Source organism: Sphaerodactylus townsendi, linkage group LG15 (genome assembly GCF_021028975.2).
Source record: "Sphaerodactylus townsendi isolate TG3544 linkage group LG15, MPM_Stown_v2.3, whole genome shotgun sequence".
NCBI classification, from domain to species: Eukaryota; Metazoa; Chordata; class Lepidosauria; order Squamata; family Sphaerodactylidae; genus Sphaerodactylus; species Sphaerodactylus townsendi.
The window spans coordinates 35,251,957-35,271,148 of NC_059439.1; the positions used below are offsets into that span (position 1 = coordinate 35,251,957).

Consider the following 19,192-nt stretch of genomic DNA (forward strand, 5'->3'; position numbering starts at 1 on the left):
ATACAATTTTTGTCCCACCCACATTCCAAACAGCTCAGAGCTGCAGGCCTGGCTCTGTTTTCCTCATTCTTTCCTCACAACCATCTTGTGAGGTGGGTCAGGCTGAGCTTCGGAGCAGAATGGGATTTGACCGCGTCTCCCAGATTCTCGCTCGGCACTCTTACCACTGCCTCCTCTCAGCATGAGGCAGAGGAAGAAGAAGAAGAAGAAGAAGAAGAAGAAGAAGAAGAAGAAGAAGAAGAAGAGGAGGAGGAGGAGGAGGAGGAGGAGGAGGAATTTGGATTTATATCCCCCCTTTTCTCTCCTGTAAGGAGACTCAAAGGGGCTTACAATCTCCTTCCCCCCCCACCATAACAAACACCCTGTGAGGTGGGTGGGGCTGAGAGCGCTCTGAAGAACTGTGACTAGCCCAAGGTCACCACAGCTGACATGTGTTGGAGTGCACAAGCTAATCTGGTTCCCCAGATAAGCCTCCACAGCTCAAGTGGCGGAGCGGGGAATCAAACCCGGTTCTCCAGATTAGAGTGCACCTGCTCTTAACCACTATACCATGCTGGTTGGATTTCACCATTACACCAAGAGGTTGGATTTATATCCTGCCTTTCTCTCCTGTAAGGAGACTCAAAGGGGTTTCCGAATTCCTTTCCCTTCCTCTCCCCCCCCAACAGACATTTTATGAGGTCAGAGGCGTATGTACAGGAAATGAAGCCTGGGGCAAGAACTGATTTTGTGCACCCCCCAGAGTTACAACTAATCTCCAGACTATAGAGAGCAGTTCCATTGGAGAAAATGGATGCTTTGAAGGTGTTATACTCTCCCCTTCCCAAACTCCACCTGCCTCAGGCTCCGCCACCCAAAATCTCCAGGAATCTCCCAACATAGAGTTGGCAACCCTACAAATAGCACCTTGGTGTAGTGGTTAACAGCAGGTGCAGTCTAATCTGGAGAACCGGGTTTGATTCCCCACTCTGCCACTTCAGCTGTGGAGGCTTATCTGGGGAACCAGATTAGCTTGTGCATCCCAACACATGCCAGCTGGGTGACCTTGGGCTGGTCCCAGTTCTTTGGAGCTCTCTCAGCCCCACCCACCTCACAGGGTGTTTGTTGCGAGAGGGGGGGAGGGAAAGGAGATTGTAAGCCCCTTTGAGTCTCCTTACAGGAGAGAAAGGGGAGATATAAATCCAAACTCCTCCTCCTCCTCCTTCTTCATCATCATACTCTTGTCTACTCAAACTGAGGCCTTTCATCATCACCTACTACCTGACTTCTTTTAACTGCAAATGCCGGGGATGAAATCTGAGACATTTAGAGAGAAGAAGAAGAAGAAGAGTTTTGGATTTATATCCCCCCTTTCTCTCCTGCAGGAGACTCAAAGGGGTTTACAATCTCCTTGCCCTTTCAAATCGGTTTTAATTAATATATGGATATCACAATAGGTCTCCAGAAAGTTTGTGTATAATTCATCCTAGCTTTGTGTTCTGAATTCCTCGTTGTATTGTTGTTTATCATACAAACATACTGTATGCAGAATTATTTATGCCTAATAAAGGTTTATTGTATTGTATTAATCTCCTTGCCCTTCCCCCCTCACAACAAACACCCTGTGAGGTAGGTGGGGCTGAGAGAGCTCCGAGAAGCTGTGACTAGCCCAAGGTCACCCAGCTGGCGTGTATGGGAGTGTACAGGCTAATCTGAATTCCCCAGATGAGCCTCCACAGCTCAGGCGGCAGAGCGGGGAATCAAACCCAGTTCCTCCAGATTAGATACACGAGTTCTTAACCTCCTACGCCACTGCGTAGAATACGAAACAAATGTTCTACCACTGAGCCGCAGTTCCCCCCGCCCCGATTAATGCCCTTTCTCTCCAGAGGTGACCTGCCGCCCTCGGAGTTTGTTCAGAGCACTCAGCATGTCCTCATTGCGGAGGGTGTAGATGATTGGGTTGAGCAGAGGCGTGACGGCCGTGAAGAAAACGGAAACCACTTTGTCCGCTGCCAGACTCTTGGCCGGCCGGAGGTAGATGAAGATGCAGTGCCCCAGGAAGAAGGTCACGACGGTCAGGTGAGCGGCGCAAGTCGACAGAGCCTTCCGCCGCCCCTCAGAGAAGCGGTTCCTCAGCGAGATGAGGATGACCACGTAGGAAACCACCAGGACCACGAAGCAGACGACCGAGATCAGCCCTGAATTGGAGACAATGAGGATTTCAAAGACGTAGGTGTCGGCGCAGGCCAGCTTGATGACCAAAGGGACGTCGCAGAAGAAATTGTCGATGGCGTTGGGGCCGCAGTAGGGCAAATTGAGCGTCAGGGCGGTCAGGGCAACAGAGTGGACCAAGCCACCCAACCACATGGCCACGGCCAACTGGAGGCAGACCCGGTGGCTCATGATGGTCGTGTAATGGAGAGGATTGCAGATGGCGGCGTAGCGGTCGTAGGCCATGATGGTGAGGAGGAAGATCTCCGTGCAGGCAAAGAGGTGGAGGAAGAACATCTGGCCTATGCATTCTCCAAAAGAGATGGTCTTGGTCTCCGTCAAGAAGTCCGCGAGCATCTTGGGCATGACCACTGAGGAATGGCAAACGTCGATGAAGGAGAGGTTGCTGAGGAAGAAGTACATCGGCGTGTGGAGGTGGTGGTCGTAGACGATGGTGACGACGATGAGGATGTTGCCAATGAGGATCGATGTATAGATGACGGTGAAGATAACAAAGAGCATCAGCTCGACGTTGTGGTTCGTGGTCAGTCCTGAGAGGATGAAGACCTTCACGGTGGTGTCGTTTTCAGGGACCATGGTAGCTTGGAGCTCAAGCTGGAAAGAACAAAAGACAAGGAAATTGCCGTGGTGGCCTCCGAGATCCCTGCCATCCAGTTTTAACAACCCAAGGAAAGCATGGATGATTTTAGTTAGACTCGTTCCCCTGGTCCTGCTAGCCTCGCCCAGGGCCTTCTCGGGCTTGGCCCCTACCTGGTGGAACGCTCTGTCTGGTGAGACCAGGGCCCTGCAGAATCCAACGCAATTCTGCAGGGTCTGTAAAACAGAGCTGTTTTATCAGGTGTATGGGTTTTTTTTAAAAGATAGTTTTTATTTAATTTAACATTAAAAATCATACATATCAATTCTAACAATTGCCAAAAAATGCACAAACAATAAGCATAAGATCTAACATCAGGTGTATGGTTGTGGCAGCTATGGTGGGTCATCATGGTGGGTCAATTACCATTCCTTCCTTCCTTCCTTCCTTCCTTCCTTCCTTCCTTCCTTCCTTCCTTCCTTCCTTCCTTCCTTCCTTCCTTCCTTCCTTCCTTCCTTCCTTCCTTCCTTCCTTCCTTCCTTCCTTCCTTCCTTCCTTCTTTCTTTCTTTCTTTCTTTCTTTCCTCCCTCCCTCCCTCCCTCCCATCCATCTCCCCCTTTCCTCCCCCTTTAATGTCTTCTATTATTGACTTCCCATCTCAAATTAATGGTGGCATTTACTATAAAGATGGGGCCATCAGTTCAGACTGATGTCAAAGTGAAATGTTACAACTACATTTTAAATTGTACTTATATTTGTATTTATACTTTTATCATTCTGTGTTTTATGAAACTGCCCTGAGCCCGGAAGGGGAAAGGCAATTTGAAAATCCAATCCAATCCAATCCAATCCAATCCAATCCAATCCAATCAATCAATCAATCAATCAATCAATCAATCAATCAATCAATCAATCAATCAATCAATCAATCAATCAATCAATCAATCAATCAATCAATCAATCAATCAATCAATCAATCAATCAATCAATCAATCAATCAATCAATCAATCAATCAACCAATCAATCAATTGGGGTGCTGTGTGGTTTCTGGACTGTATTGCCATGATCTAGCAGCATTCTCTCCTGACGTTTTGCCTGCCTCTGTGGCTGGCATCTTCAGAGGATCACAAAGGCAGGCGAAATGTCAGGAGAGAATGCTGCTAGAACACGGCCATACAGCCCGGAAATCACACAGCACCCCAGTGATTCCGGCCGTGAAACCCTTAGACAATCAATCAATCAATCAATCAATCAATCAATCAATCAATCAATCAATCAATCAATCAATCAATCAATCAATCAATCAATCAATCAATCAATCTTTCTAACCCTCATAGATGATTCACTGACCATACACATGGGGATTTCTGGCGTCAAAGATGAAATGTTTTAAAAAGAACTGTTTTGGCTTTTGTTCTCACGCACTATAATGAAAGGGCAGGGTTTCAAAATCAGGGCCAGAGTTCCATCTTTAAACCTTAGAGGCAATGTGGATAGCACAACTCAGATTAGAATTGGAAAGCTCTGGATTCCACCCCCCCTCCCCGCACCACCGTGAATCCTTGCTAAGAGAATTTAGGCGGTCATTTTTTCTCATTTTGTCTCGCAAGTTATAGTAAATGCTCATACAATCTGTACATAGTATACACTAGCTTTTTCTTTATACAGGCACTGAGTAATTCCATGCTGAGTATTGTTCATGGTACATTCAACACATGCAATACATTCAATCAATCAATCAATCAATCAATCAATCAATCAATCAATCAATCAATCGATCGATCGATCGATCGATCAATCAATTAACGTGTGATATGAACTCCATATTTATCCAGGCACTGGTTTCTGCCCTGGATAGGGCGGTATATTAAATCAAATTAATAATAATAATAATAATAATAATAATAATAATAATAATAATAATAATAATAATAATAATAATAATAATAATAATAATAAAGTAAGGGCATATTGGCTCTCTCTTACAACAGACACGAGTATGATGAAACAATGCTGACTGCATCTCTTGGAGGCTCCTGCATATTTTACTTCTGCAAATGACGGGAAAGTAAATTTGATGTAAAGCTTTGCAGCCTCCGTTTCCTGACTTCTGTCAGCCAGAAATGCAGGTTCTGTTTTCTACAGGATCACACATATGTTTCTTCCAACACACACACGCACACGCAAACGCACACACAAACACACACACTAAGCCCGTAACTCTTTAGTTTGGTTCTGTTTTCTACAGCATCACACATATGTATCTTCCAACCTTATCTCTCCATCCGTAAATCAGCATTATGCATTATAGGTCTATTACATTTTCAAAAGGAGCTGTATACATAAATACTGTATACAATGTATTTAAAAGCCTGATATAACATGCATGTACACTGTGAACAAGCCGACAAAGAGAACAGTGAAGAAAAGTGGAGAACAGAACCGCTGAAGAAAACATACACGAAACCTGAACTTTCATCCAAACACACAGCTTTTCAGGCCTTACACCTGAGTTGCTATCTGTCTAGTCCACTTTTATTCCTCACTCCCTCCCGAGAGCTCAGGCTAGCATACACGGGTTTCCCTTGACCATTTCAGCCTCACAACCACCCTGCAAAGTAGAACAGGCTGAGAGAGCAAGGGCATGCACATGGCAGTTGGAAAGAACATATATTGTTCTAATCCCACTAACCCTAAATAGACTTTAGACAGCTCCAACTCTACTTAGGATTGCTATCGGGGAGAACCACGGCCGAGCAGAGATTTGATCTTGTTGATATGATAATGCTCTTATCATAACAACAAACAAGTTTTTTAAATTCAAAAGTGGCATTTCTCATGACAGCAATGTTGATGTTTTATGCAGTCCTGATGTGGAAAACATACAATCTTGTACAGAAACAAAAAAACCCCCCAATATAATACAACCATTCCAATAGGAGGTCTATCCTGCAACCCAGATACTTAGCTATAATTAATTCATTTTAATTATTACAGTTCACTAATTTAAGAGGATCCCAGGTTCTCTTTCCCAGCAGAACTTACCTTTCTTGTGGCTGGTAATATCCGGGCCAGAATTATTTCTGGGTCAATTCCAGCTGCTCAGTTTCAACACTAAAAAAATGTGCTCGTCCAAAAAGCCATAGATTTCTACTTAAGGGAAATGAAAATGATCCGTACTTGATCCGTACAGAATCTGCACATCATAATTACAACTTCAACTATCCTGAGTGAAGAGGCGGATTCCTCTGGTGGGAAAAGTTCAACTGGTCAGTTTTAGATTCCTAGCTCTAAATTCATCCTTAATGCAAAGTCAGCTACAGAAAAAACTCTGCCACATTTTGCATTCTTTGTGATAAATTGCAATCTAGGAGGACTCTAATTCTAGGTTTTCTTTGTAGCTTGGCTCCTGAAAAAAACCAGAACTGGTTCAAAACCAAAAATCTACCAAGGAAAAATCTAACCTATACCAAAGCAGTTACATTTTTTTGTGGTTCCTTTTGACCGCCGGCCTGGGTGTGGTATTGCACCTTCTGCTGCCGACCCAGATCCCTCTGTATATATCCTTCACCCTCAGCAATAACTCATTGTTTGTGACATCGGTTGGGATGCAGAAAGGAAGTTTGATGCTCTGAGGACTGCAAACTGTAGAGCTGTTCAAGTAAGCCCCAAGGGAAGTCACCTGGGTGCTTCAAAAGTTTTGGAAACTCTGAAGTTGAGAAGCTCTTTCAAGATGCTTTAGAAAAAAAACAGTGTGTCAGTGTCCATCGCCCAACTTCCAACGAAACTATGGTCTGGTCATGGATCTATGGCCCCTTCCGCACACGCAAAATAATGCATTTTCTAACCACTTTCACAACTGTTTGCAAGTGGATTTTGCTATTCCGCACAGCTTCAAAGAGCACTGAAAGCAGTTTGAAAGTGCATTATTCTGCATGTGCAGAATGAGCCTATGTCTCTTTGAAGAGAAGAAGAAGAGTTTGTATTTATGCCCCACCTTTCCCTTTTGTAAGGAGACTGAAGGTGGCTTACAAAATCCTTTCCCTTCCTCTCCCAACAACTGACACCTGAGGTCAGTGGGGTTGAGAGAGTCCAGAGAGAACTGTGACTAGCCCAAGGTCACCCTGCAGGAATGTAGGAATGCGGAAACACATCTGGTTCACCAGATAAGCCTCTGCCACTCAGGTGGAGGAGTGGGGAATCAAACCCGGTTCTCCAGAATAGAATCCACCTGCTCTTAACCACCACACCACGCTGAAGTGGTACCCATGTAACACTGCAGTGCTCATTCAAACTGCAGGGCAAGATTTCTAGGGCAAAATGCTCCTCAGCGCAACGAAAAAAACCTGCTCGTATTTGTTTGTTTATTAAACTGTTTATTTCCACCTTTCCTGTTTATTTATTTATTTATTATTGGGTTTTGTATACCGCCCTACCCCCGGAGGGCTCTGGGCGGTGAACAACACAAATCACATATATACAATAACCCTTAAATACATTAAAACAATTTAAAACGCAGCGATCAGTAACAAACAATGTCCGCAATAACCCTCATTAAAACCCTCCCGAAAGAACATAAGAGCATAAGAACAAGCCAGCTGGATCAGACCAGAGTCCATCTAGTCCAGCTCTCCAAGCCCCGTTTAAAGCTATCCAGGTTAGTGGCCATCACCACCTCCTGTGGCAGCATATTCCAAACACCAATCACACGTTGCGTGAAGAAGTGTTTCCTTTTATTAGTCCTAATTCTTCCCCCCAGCATTTTCAATGAATGCCCCCTGGTTCTAGTATTGTGCGAAAGAGAGAAAAAATGTCTCTCTGTCAACATTTTCTACCCCATGCATAATTTTGTAGACTTCGATCCATATCCCCCCTCAGTCGTCTCCTCTCCAAACTAAAGAGTCCCAAAGCGGCTGCAGCCTCTCCCTCATAGGGAAGGTGCTCCAGTCCCTCAATCATCCTCGTTGCCCTTCTCTGCACTTTTTCTATCTCCTCAATATCCTTTTTGAGATGCGGCGACCAGAACTGGACACAGTACTCCAAGTGCGGTCGCACCACTGCTTTATATAAGGGCATGACAATCTTTGCAGTTTTATTCTCAACTCCTTTCCTAATGATCCCCAGCATAGAGTTTGCCTTTTTCACAGCTGTCATGCATTGAGTTGACATTCCCATGGAACTATCAACTAAGACGCCCAAATCCCTTTCCTGGTCTGCGACTGATAGCACTGAAAGGGGGGGAGAAGCGGGTCCCATAGGTGGTAAGAGACCCAGGAGTGAAGAAGAGGAAGAGGAGGGTCAAGGGGGGGTCAAGGTGGGCTGTTGGGTCAAGGTGGCTTACAACAACAGCCAAAACGCCCCTAGTTGAAAACAAAGACAAAACGGCAGGCCCAAAACTCTTTCCCCCTCCCTGCCTTGAAAGAAGGAGCTCAGGAAATGGTGCGGGGGAGGAAGTTCAGGGAATGCAGAGAAACACGGGAACACAGTCAACAGATCGCACAAGCAACTGAAGACGCTTTCAGAACGTTTCAGCCAGAAAATCGTTTTAAAATAGGGGGTTCATTTAAAACATTCTGAGGCTGGAAATAAAACGTTTTGGGCAGTGGTGGGATCCAAAAATTTTAGTAACAGGTTCCCATGGTGGTGGGATTCCCATGGTGGGATTCCCATGGTGGCGGGGCGGGGCACGACGGGGCGTGGCCAGGCATTCCAGGGGCGGGGCAATTCTGGGAGGGGCTGTGGCAAGGAAGAGCGGGAAACGAATGCACGCAGGCGCAGGCTGCCACTCACGCTGGTGCACTTCCTGCTAGACTGCTTCAAGTTCTGCGCGCTACTGCTGAGAGGAGGGGCGTAACTAAGGCAAAAATCACGTGGCAAAATCCCCAATTAGTAACCCCCTCTCGGCACACACAAATAATTAGTAACCTACTCTCGGGAACCTGTGAGAACCTGCTGGATCCCACCTCTGGTTTTGGGGGTTAAAACAATGTGGAACTCACTGGAGGAAACGTTTTATTTCACAATGTTTTAAAAGGTTTGTGCGGAAAGGAGATCCAGTTTTCATTCTGGGAGATCTCCAGGCTCCCCCAGGGGGTTGGGAACCACACGGTGGGTCCGTCCAGCTCCCTCACCCAACCTTACTGACCTCGCTCAGCTTTTCATTGTGCTGAAGGGCCTTCACTTCTTCTCCGCGTCCACCTTCCGGCCGATTAGTTTGTTGAGCGCTCGCTTCATATCCTCGTTCCTCAGCGTGTAGATAATGGGGTTGAGCAATGGAGTCACAGCTGTGAAGAAGACGGATACCACCTTGTCTTCCTTGAAGCTGGTGGAGGGGCGGGAGTAAATGAAAATGCAGTGCCCCAAGAAGAGAGTGACCACCGTGAGGTGCGCCGCGCACGTGGAGAGCGCCTTGCGCCGCCCTTCTGCGAAGCGGTTGCGAAGGGAGACCAAGATGACGCCGTAAGAGACCACCAGGACGACGAAGCAGACCACGGAGATCAGCCCCGAGTTGGAAACAATGAGGACTTCGATGACGTAAGTGTTGGTGCACGCCAGCTTGATGACTGGAGGGACGTCACAGAAGAAGTTGTCGACCTCTTGCGGGCCGCAGTAGGGTAGCTTGATGGTCATACCTATTAAAGCAAGGGAGTGGACCGTACCACCCAGCCAGATCGCCCCAGCCAATGAGAGGCAGACTTTGTGGCTCATGACTGTCAGGTAGTGCATCGGATTGCAGATGGCCACGTAGCGGTCGTAGGCCATGACGGTGAGGAGGAAGATCTCCGTGCAGGCAAAGAGGTGGAGGAAGAACATCTGGGCCACACAGCCTCCGAAGGAGATGGTCTTCTCGGTGGAGAGGAAGTCAGCCAGCATCTTGGGCACAGTCACTGTGGAGTGACAGATATCAATGAAGGAGAGGTTGCTCAGGAAGAAGTACATGGGCGTGTGAAGAGCTTGGTCATGAATGATGGTGACCACAATGAGGAAGTTGCCCGCCAGTGTCATCAGGTAGAGAACCAGGAAGACCACAAAGAGGACCAGCTGTGTCTTGGGGTCATTAGAGAGGCCCACCAGGATAAACTCGGTCACTGAGGTCTGATTTTGTGCCTCCGCCGTCAAGTTTGGAGTCACTGTTTCTTCCATTTCCATTCTAGAAGAAAAGCAAATGAATTATAATAGCCTTGAAGACTGCCAGTTAGGGCAATAACAGAAAAAGTTACATAGGTGTAGGACTGAGAGCCAGTACGGCATAGTGGTTAAGAGCAGGGGGATTCTAATCTGGAGAACCGGGTTCGATTCCCCACTCCTCCACCTGAGTGGTGGAGGCTTATCTGGTGAACCAGATGTGTTTCCGCACTCCTGCATTCCTGCTGAGTGACCTTGGGCTAGTCACAGTTCTCTCTGGACTCTCTCAGCCCCACCTGCCTCACAAGGTGTCTGTTGTGGGGAGAGGAAGGGAAAGGAGCTTGTAAGCCACCTTGAGTCTCCTTTCAGGAGAGAAAGGGGGGGGGGAATATAAATCCAAACTCTTCTAGGCCAGGGCTAGTCTTTTGCATGCCTTCTGCAAGTCTGTCTGTTTATGGCCCCCCCCCCCCCCCCCAATACAATTTTTTTTCCTACAGTGAATCCAAGAGCAGCTTGAGGGGGAAAAGTCTTGGTGAGGAAAATGACCGAGGCAATGCTCTGATCCAAATTGCAGCCCACCTGAGCAGGAGCAGCAGTGGTGCAGGAGGTTAAGAGCTCGTGTATCTAATCTGGAGGAACGGGGTTTGATTCCCAGCTCTGCCGCCTGAGCTGTGGAGGCTGATCTGGGGAATTCAGATTAGCCTGTGCACTCCCACACACGCCAGCTGAGTAACTTTGGGCTAGTCACAGTTCTTCAGAGTTATCTCAGCCCCATCCCACCTCACAGGGTGTTTGTTGTGGTGGTGGTGGGGGGGGGGTAGGGGAGGAAGGGAAAGGAGTTTGTAAGCAGCAGGAGGCGTAGGAGGTTAAGAGCTCATCGTGTATCTAATCTGGAGGAACCGGGTTTGATTCCCAGCTCTGCCGCCTGAGCTGTGGAGGCTTATCTGGGGAATTCAGATTAGCCTGTGCACTCTCCCACACACACGCCAGCTGGGTGACCTTGGGCTAGTCACAGCTTCTCGGAGCTCTCTCAGCCCCACCTACCTCACAGGGTGTTTGTTGTGAGGGGGGAACGGGCAAGGAGATTGTAAACCCCTTTGAGTCTCCTGCAGGAGAGAAAGGGGGGGGGATATAAATCCAAAGGTCCCCAATATTGGTGAGGAGAATGACCGAGGCAATGCTCTGGTCCAAATTGCAGCCCACCTGAGCAGGTCACGCAAGACAAAGACTAAAACAGGGTTAAAATCCAAGGAATACGGTCAATATTTAAAAGGGTAAAATCGTACCCTGGTAGATTTGACCCCGTAACACCTTACAGACAAACAAGATTTCTGAGGTATAAGCTTCCAAGAGTCACTCCCAGTATGAAGGGAACTGTGCCTCTTGAAAGCTGATCTCTCAAATCTTGCTGGTTTTTACAGTGCTTCAGTCTAGCCTTTCTGCTGCAGACAAACCTGGCTGCACTCTGAAACGATCGCTCCCTGCACGACCATAATTTGAAATGGGATTCCCATGCAGTTAAACTCACTGCAATGTTCTCTGCCCAGTTTAACTCATAAAAGGAGTCTCGTAGGCCCCTTACGCACCTGCAGAATAGTGCACCTTCAATCCACTTTCAATGCACGTCGCAGCTGGATTTTACTGTGCGGAATAGCAAAACCCACTTGCAAACGATTTTGAAAGTGGATTGAAAGTGCATTATTCTGCATGTGTGGAAGGGGTCGTAAGCATGTTGAACACCGCTAATGTGGTGATTACACCCCTAGGAGAGCTTCACTTGCAATAAACCGGTTAATAAGGCTCTAGGCCCCTTCCGCACACGCGAAATAATGCTATTTCAAACCATTTTCACAACTGTTTGCAAGTGGATTTTGCTACTCCACACAGCTTCAAAGAGCACTGAAAGCAGTTTGAAAGTGCATTATTCTGCAGGTGTGGAATGAGCCCTAGATTCCTATTTCTTGGAAGAGATGAACACGGCACAAGCTACCTCCAGCAAGTTCACACTGAAATCCATCAGAAAAGTACCTCCTTTCCACAGTTTGCTATTTCCAAGGGATAAAAGACTTACCAGCTTTCCAGAATAAATGCAGGAATAGCTGCCGCTCGCCGTCTTTGGCCCTGGACTCGTCTTTGCAGTCATGGTGTTTCTCTCCAAACATATAACCTTGCAGGGGGTTTGCAGAGATGCAGCCTCTCCTTACGTCAGCTTGTTCTTCTGATCTTTCCACAAGTTGATCCCCCAGAGATCAGGACTGGTGACACGGAATCACCAAGGGGGTGGTTAAAGTTGCACAAAACTTCTGGACAGTTTTGCATGGTGTCAGCCACCCCCTGCCCCTTAATAACTAAGAGACAAGTGCACGGAACTCTGCGTGGAAAATGTAACTCTTGCTTTGATTCCTTGTTCGAATGTTCCACATGTATGGCCTTTCCAGTGAGACAAATGATGACAGACACATAACAGAGTCAGGCAGTTTGCTTACTGTTTGCACATATCTGTTTTTAATGCCAAGGAGGTCAGTCCTGGGATGAGCACAGAGGTGGGATCCTGAGAGTAGGTTACTAACTATTTGTGTGTGCCGAGAGGGGGTTACTAATGGGTGATTTTGCCATGTGATTTTTGCCTTAGTTACGCCCCTCCTCTCAGCAGTAGCGCGCAGAACTTGAAGCAGTCTAGCAGGAGGTGCGCCGCCCGTGCGTGGCAGCCTATGCCTGCGTGCATTCGTTTCCCGCCTTCAAGGACTCTTGGCGCAGCTGCTATTGTCCTTGCCACAGCCCTGCCCAGGAATGCCTCACCCCTGGAATGCCCAGCTCCCATTGGCTTCACATACAGTTTGAATCCACAACGCCATGCCGGAACCTGTTACTAAAATGTTTGGATCCCACCACTGGATGAGCAATTTGCTTTTCAGAGAATCTTGTAGATCATCACTGGGATTTTTTTAAAATCATAATGAACCTGAGGCACCTTCCGCACAGAATAAATGCACTTTCAAGCCACTTTCAATGCACTTTGAGGCTGGATTTTACTGTGCAAAATAGCAAAATCCACTTTCAAACCCTTGTGAATGTGGATTGAATGTGCATTATTCTGCATGTGCGGAAGGGGCCTGTGGGAAAGCTACAAAATCAGGCCGTTTTTGGAAATGTCTTGTGAGGAGTGTAATGTGACCACCTATTCTCAGAGACTTTTGAGATTGTGAAGTGTTGGGGGTGGCGGTAGAGAAAGAAATTGAACCTGATGCTAGAAACGAATTGCTGGACGTCATTCCCCAACAGCACCGTTTCCCCCAGTTTGGATCTTTGCGAAAACGGATTGTTTGGAAGAATGAGATGAAATGACCACAAGAGGGCAGGAGAAGAACAGGAATGGCAAAGTTTGTTTTTTTTTTGTGGCAAAAGACCGGATTTTGGAGATTCTTGGGAAAGGAAGAAGTGCATTCAAAACAGAATCAAACACTTCTGTTCTGTTTACTTATTTGTTTTGTCATTTCTTTTACTTAATTTATACACTATCTTTGTCCCTGCTGGGGAGATCAACCAAATTATATTATTCGCCTCTCCTCCCTTTGAAGAAGAAGAAGAGTTTGGATTTATATTCCCCCTTTCTCTCCTGCAGGAGATTCAAAGGGGCTTACAATTTCCTTGCCCTTCCCCCCTCACAACTCTGAAACAATTACCCACCTGTGAGGTGGGTGTTAGGCTGAGAGCCTCAAGCTGTGACTAGCCCAAGGTCACCCAGCTGGCGTGTGTGGGAGGGCACAGGCTAATCTGAATTCCTCAGAGAAGCCTCCACAGCTCAGGCGGCAGAGCTGGGAATCAAACCCGGTTCCTCCAGATTAGACACACGAGCTCTTCACCTCCTACGCCACTGCTGCTCTTGAACCTGGATTTCCCAGATCCTAATCCAACACCTTAGCCACCGTACCATGCTAGCTATTTCCTGTGGCAACTAGCCAGGGAGAAATCTTATCTTCCATGCATCTGTCTACTCTTCTCAAAAATAACCTAAGTCAGCAGCCAGTAGGAGCTCCCCAACATACATCAGGCGTTGTGTGTGGAATTGTTAAATGCAAGAGGAGGCTGGGACTCAAAAAATAGCATGATTATGGCCAACTGTGGTTTGCTGCCAGGGCAGACCACGCTTAAGCGGACATATGGGATCCATATGGGACCATGGCATCACAGCTATTGTGTTTTCATTTAAGTCACATAAGGGGGCAGTCGCCTCCATGCTCCTCCCTCCTCCTCACTCAGGTCCATACACTGACTTATGTTCGGCCCTGCAGGACTCAGTAGTTCCGCAGGGCCTGTAACAACCGAAGCTGTTCCAATCACGGGCCTTTGGTGAGGCCGGCTCGCGGATTGGCTGCCCCATGATGAGCTCCTCCTCGGCCTGTTATCAAATTCTTGATAATGGCGTGATCCTTGCCATCTTGGACTTCGTTCCCCTCAACTCAGCCTGGTATGCCCAGTACAGCCATATGATGAGTATTAAGGGTCTTAACAAGGTTGTTTTAGGATTTGATGTGCTGCTTAAAGTTTTTTTTAATGGGGCTGCGGTTTTAAACTGTATTTTAACTGTTTAGTAATTTATAATTGTTGTAAACCGCACCTAGAGCCCTCTGGGGATTAGGTGCCGATCTATAAAGAAATCTCAACAATGCAGCAAGTAAAGTATAGTAAGTAGAAGTAGCGTAAGTAAGTAAAGTAAAAATGAGCAAGTAAGTAAGTAAGTGGCAGAGTAGTAAGTAACCAATCAAATCAATCAATCAATCAATCAATAGAAGAAGAATAAGAATAAGAATAAGAATTTGGATTTATATCCCCCCTTTCTCTCCTGCAGGAGAGACTAAAGGGTTGACATTCTCGTTGCCTTTCCCTCACAACAAACACCCTGTGAGGTGGGTAAATAGAGAGTCTGAGAGCTCGGCTGCATGACAGCCTAAGGTCACCCAGCTGAAGTGTGGGAGTGCAATAGGCTGATCTGAATTCCCCAGAAGCCTCCACAGCTCAGGGCGGGTGAGTTGGGAATCAGGAAACCCGCATTCCTCCAAGAAAAAAGATTAGATACACAGCTCTGTAGCCTCCAGGTTGAGTGCCACTGCTGCTCTTAATAAATGATCTCACCCTGATGAAATATGTATGAGCAGCAGGGGCGTACTGCCCAGGGGAAATATGGGGTCAAATGTCCCTGGGCAGCACCCATTTAGTTACATGGGGGGCAGAAAATCGTCCCCACACCCATCCTCCTTCCCCCGAGGGCCATGCAGTAACTTCAAGACCTGGTGCAAAAAAAATGTTGTTTGGGCGTCGTGGTTGGGGGAGGATGGCCGCCCATATGGGGGGGGGGGGCAGGTGTGGAAAACTCAGATTTTGCACTGGGCTACATTTTCCCTAGATACGCCTCTGCTGCACAGTGCAGATCAAAGTGAACATCTGGATTCTTTGCAACAGAAGAGGAACTTGTCTTCTTAGACATTCACCATAGGTGGATCTTAAGATGCAGGAACCTTGAAAGAAGCAGGTGTGACTCAGCATTCTCCTCAGTAGGGAGAGTCAGTTTGTAGCGGTTAAGAGGGGAAGATTTTAATCTGGTGGACCGGGGTTGCTTCCCTGCTCCTACACATGAAGCCTGCTGGCTGACCTTGGGCTAGTCACTGTTCTTTAGAGCTCTCTCAGGCTCACCTACCTCACAAGGTGTCTGATGTGGGGAGAGGAAGGGAAGGCAATTGTAAGCTGCTTTGAAACTTCTGAAAGGTGAAGAAAAGCGAGGCAGAACAACCAACTCTTATTCTTCACTTGGGGGGACCGAGAGACAAATGCTTCCGGCTCTGTAACAGGGATGTTCTTCGTTGTTCTCTTCATTCTTGGTGAGTCCATTTCTGACTTTCCTCTTTAACAGTTAGGAAAAACAGAGTATAGTGTAGGTACTTATGGTCTGAACAGACATTCTGAAGATCACAGAACACCATCTGTCTCCAAAAGGTAAACTGAATGTTCACCGCAGTTAGTGTGAGGAACTCCTAGAAAGGAGAGAAGGTATTTAATTCTTCTGGCTGAGTTTCACAGATTGAAATTGGGCTCCCCAGTGTAGTATAGTAGTTAAGCACAGTGGAATTCAGTCTGGAGAACCAGGTTTGATTCCCCGCTTCTCCGCAAGAAGTTCGCTGGGTGACCTTGGGCTAATCACAGCTCTCTCAGAACTCTCTCAGCCCCACCTGCCTCACAAGGTGTCTGTTGTAGGGCGAGGAATGGAAAAGGAGTTTGCAAACCACTTTGAGACTCCTTAATCTTGAGAAAAGCAGGGTATAAACACCAACTCCTCTTCTTGGTCTCGGCAACAGTAATTAAATAGAAGGGCGGGAGGGAATTAACTTTGTAAGATGATGGATTGAAATCTTTGTTTACTAACAGTGCAGTCATCATCATCATCATCATCATCATCATCATCATCATCATCATCATCATCATCATCAACAACAACCTTTTATTGGCATGAGTTTAAAATACAACAGAGAGGTTGAGGAGAATCAAGTTAAAATAAGTAGATGCAGACATTTCCAGCAGTTAAAACAATGAATAAATAAATAAACTAAAATCTGTGGCGAATCTGTTGTGCCAGGGCCAGGAATTTGGCAACGTCTAGGGATCTCTGAGGAGACTGATCACAAAGCAGATAGAAGGATTTAACCTTTGATGAGTAGGCATCGTTCTCAATATATGGGCCTATATATTGTCTTCTGGATGAAGCATATAGTTCGCAATCTAGGAGGATGAACAGTGCAGTCCTATACGGAGTCATTTCAATCTCAATTTAGAATGGAGTAACTTTGCATGGGATTGCATGGTTGGCCAAGCTCTCAGCTCCTGGACGGGTCTGTGGTGTACGACCTCTTTAACCTCGAGCCTCTCTCTTCTCCCAGTGCCTCCAAGGTTCATTTCCGGCCAAGTATTCCAACCCAAGCAACTCACCTATACCGAGGGAGACAAAATCCTGATCCCATGTAATCAAAATGTCACCAGCCATGACACAATGTATTGGTACAAGCAGCACGCCGGGGGTACCTTGTCTTGGTTGGTGCAGGGATTCACTGGAGGCTCCACTCCTGATGGAGAATACCAGATGGAGGTCATCAAAACATCTCGCTCTACCAACCTCATCAAAGGCGAGGCAAGGCTGGGAGATGCTGGAGTCTACTTCTGCGCTGTGAGAGACACAGCCAAAGGAAGCCAGCTGGCTTCTGTATAAAAACTGCTCAGCTTGGGGAGAAGGTTTGGTGGAACAAACAGGGGCAATTCTGTGGAAACAGCTCTTAGGACAGTGATGGAACCTTTCTGTGGAATTCTGTGGAAACAGCTCTTAGGACAGTGGTGGAACCTTTTTGAGACCGAGTGCCCAAACTGCCACCCAAAACCCACTTATTTATCGCAAAGTGCCAACAGGGCAATTTAACCTGAAGGCTGAGGTTTTAGTTTAGGAAAAAATGGTTGGCTCTGAGGCGTGCGTTACTCGGGAGTAAGCTTGGTGGTAGTTGTTGGCTTTGCTTTGAAGCAACTGTGCAACTCTTCCAACGGGTGAATCACGACCCTAGGAGGGTTTACTCAGAAGCAAGCCCCATTGCCAGCAACTGAGCTTAATCCCAGGTAAAGGATCGCGCTTTAGTTCTTTGCATGAAAATCAGTGGGGTTTAACAGCGCTTAACAGGGTTACCTACTCTGCTTCCCCAAAACTAGATCTTAGGTTTAATGCTAATAATCGAGCCCAGCGACCCAGGCCAGCCTAGATGTGTGTGTGTGTGTGTGTGATTCCCCCCCCCTCCACATGATGAACTCTGTTCGTGTGTGCCCACAGAGAGGGCTCTGAGTGCCACCTCTGGCACCCGTGCCATAGGTTCGCCATCACTGTCTTAGGACAATCACTGAAAACTCGTCTCCCCTTTCCCCCGCACTGTATCCTGGCCGAGTCCAGCTTTATACGGTGTGCCTTGCCTCTGAAGTCTCCATCTGGGGCAAACTGAAGTTCTTGCTGCATAGGTAACCAGGTGGCTGACCAAAGGTGCCCTCTTCAAGTGGTGCTCAGGGCACTCACCCTGGCTGTCACACCCTAGATACTCCTCTGGGAACAAAACCCAATGGATCATCATCAGAAGATAAGCTAGATTTGAGTCCTGTTGCACCTTAGAAACCAGCAAGATTTGTGGGGCGTGAGCTTCCAAGAGTCACAAATCTCTTTGTCAGATACTATATCTTTTTCAACATAAAGGTGACAAAACATTTGAGAATTTGTCTGCCGTTTCCTGGACCATCTTTGTTCTAGAATTCTCTGTTTGGGCCCCAGTGCCTTGGGGAGAGAACTAGGTAGGCACCAGAACCCAAACAGAACATTCTAGAACTTAGAAACATAAGCATACTCAGAACACAGTTGCCCTCAGCAGAAGGCACAAAACTGCCAAAAAGCTCAGTTTGTCACTGGCCCTCAGTGGGAATTTTGCACTGAGGGAAGGAACAGACTGGTGGCAGTGAGCTGATTAGAAGATGGGACTTCATTTTCCCCATCCAAATGAGCAGTAGACAGGGCTAGTGTCAGTGTACCCTAAGGTGGGCAGTTGCCAGGGCTCAGGGCTTCCGAGGTGGGGCCCTTGGCCATTGACCAGTGTGGTGTAGTAGTTCAGAGCAGGTGCACTCTAATCTGGAGAACCGGGTTTGATTCACCGCTCTGCCACTTGTGCTGTGGAGGCTTATCTGGTGACCCAGACAAGCTTGTGCACTCCAACATATGCCAGCTGGGTGACCTTGGGCTAGTCACAGTTCTTTGGAGCTCTCTTAGCCCCACACACCTCACAGGGTGTTTGTTGTGGGAGGGGGGGGGAAGGAAAAAGAGATTGTAAGCCTCTTTGAACCTCCTTACAGGAGAGAAAGGGGGGATATAAATCCAAACTCTTCTTCTTCTCTACCACCCACCCGTACCCCCAACTGTACACACTGCCCATCATTATCCGGAAACAGGCATCTGTTTCTATTTCTATGCCTGCCCCTTCAGTGTGGTTCCAATCATAACTGAATCCTTGAAACCTGTTCTAAATATCACTAGGGTCAAATCCCCACTACCGTCTTAGCCAGGTTTCAGAACACAAACTAACCAGGTTTGAGGGATGACCTCCGGGGTGGAATCCCCACTACCGTCTTAGCCAGGTTTCAGAACACAAACTAACCAGGTTTGAGGTCGATTGTGTTCTGAAACCTGGCTAAGACGGTAGTGGGGATTCGAC

The 19,192-nt window shown here is 47.1% G+C and overlaps 2 protein-coding genes across 2 annotated transcripts; both read right to left on the reverse strand.

Moving 5' to 3' along the window:
* Positions 1 to 1,848: 1,848 nt before the first annotated feature.
* Positions 1,849 to 9,043, reverse strand: LOC125444398 (olfactory receptor 4E1-like). The gene is made up of 2 exons (XM_048516808.1): positions 8,938 to 9,043; positions 1,849 to 2,808 (listed from the first exon to the last, which is right to left on the reverse strand). The coding sequence occupies exon 2, from the start codon at positions 2,788 to 2,790 to the stop codon at positions 1,849 to 1,851; it is 942 nt and encodes a 313-aa protein (XP_048372765.1). The 5' UTR covers positions 2,791 to 2,808; positions 8,938 to 9,043.
* A 27-nt stretch (positions 9,044 to 9,070) lies between these two features.
* Positions 9,071 to 9,941, reverse strand: LOC125444399 (olfactory receptor 4E1-like). The gene is made up of 2 exons (XM_048516809.1): positions 9,171 to 9,941; positions 9,071 to 9,076 (listed from the first exon to the last, which is right to left on the reverse strand). Exons 1-2 carry the CDS (start codon positions 9,939 to 9,941, stop codon positions 9,071 to 9,073), a joined length of 777 nt encoding a protein of 258 aa, XP_048372766.1.
* Between the last annotated feature and the right edge of the window lie 9,251 nt (positions 9,942 to 19,192).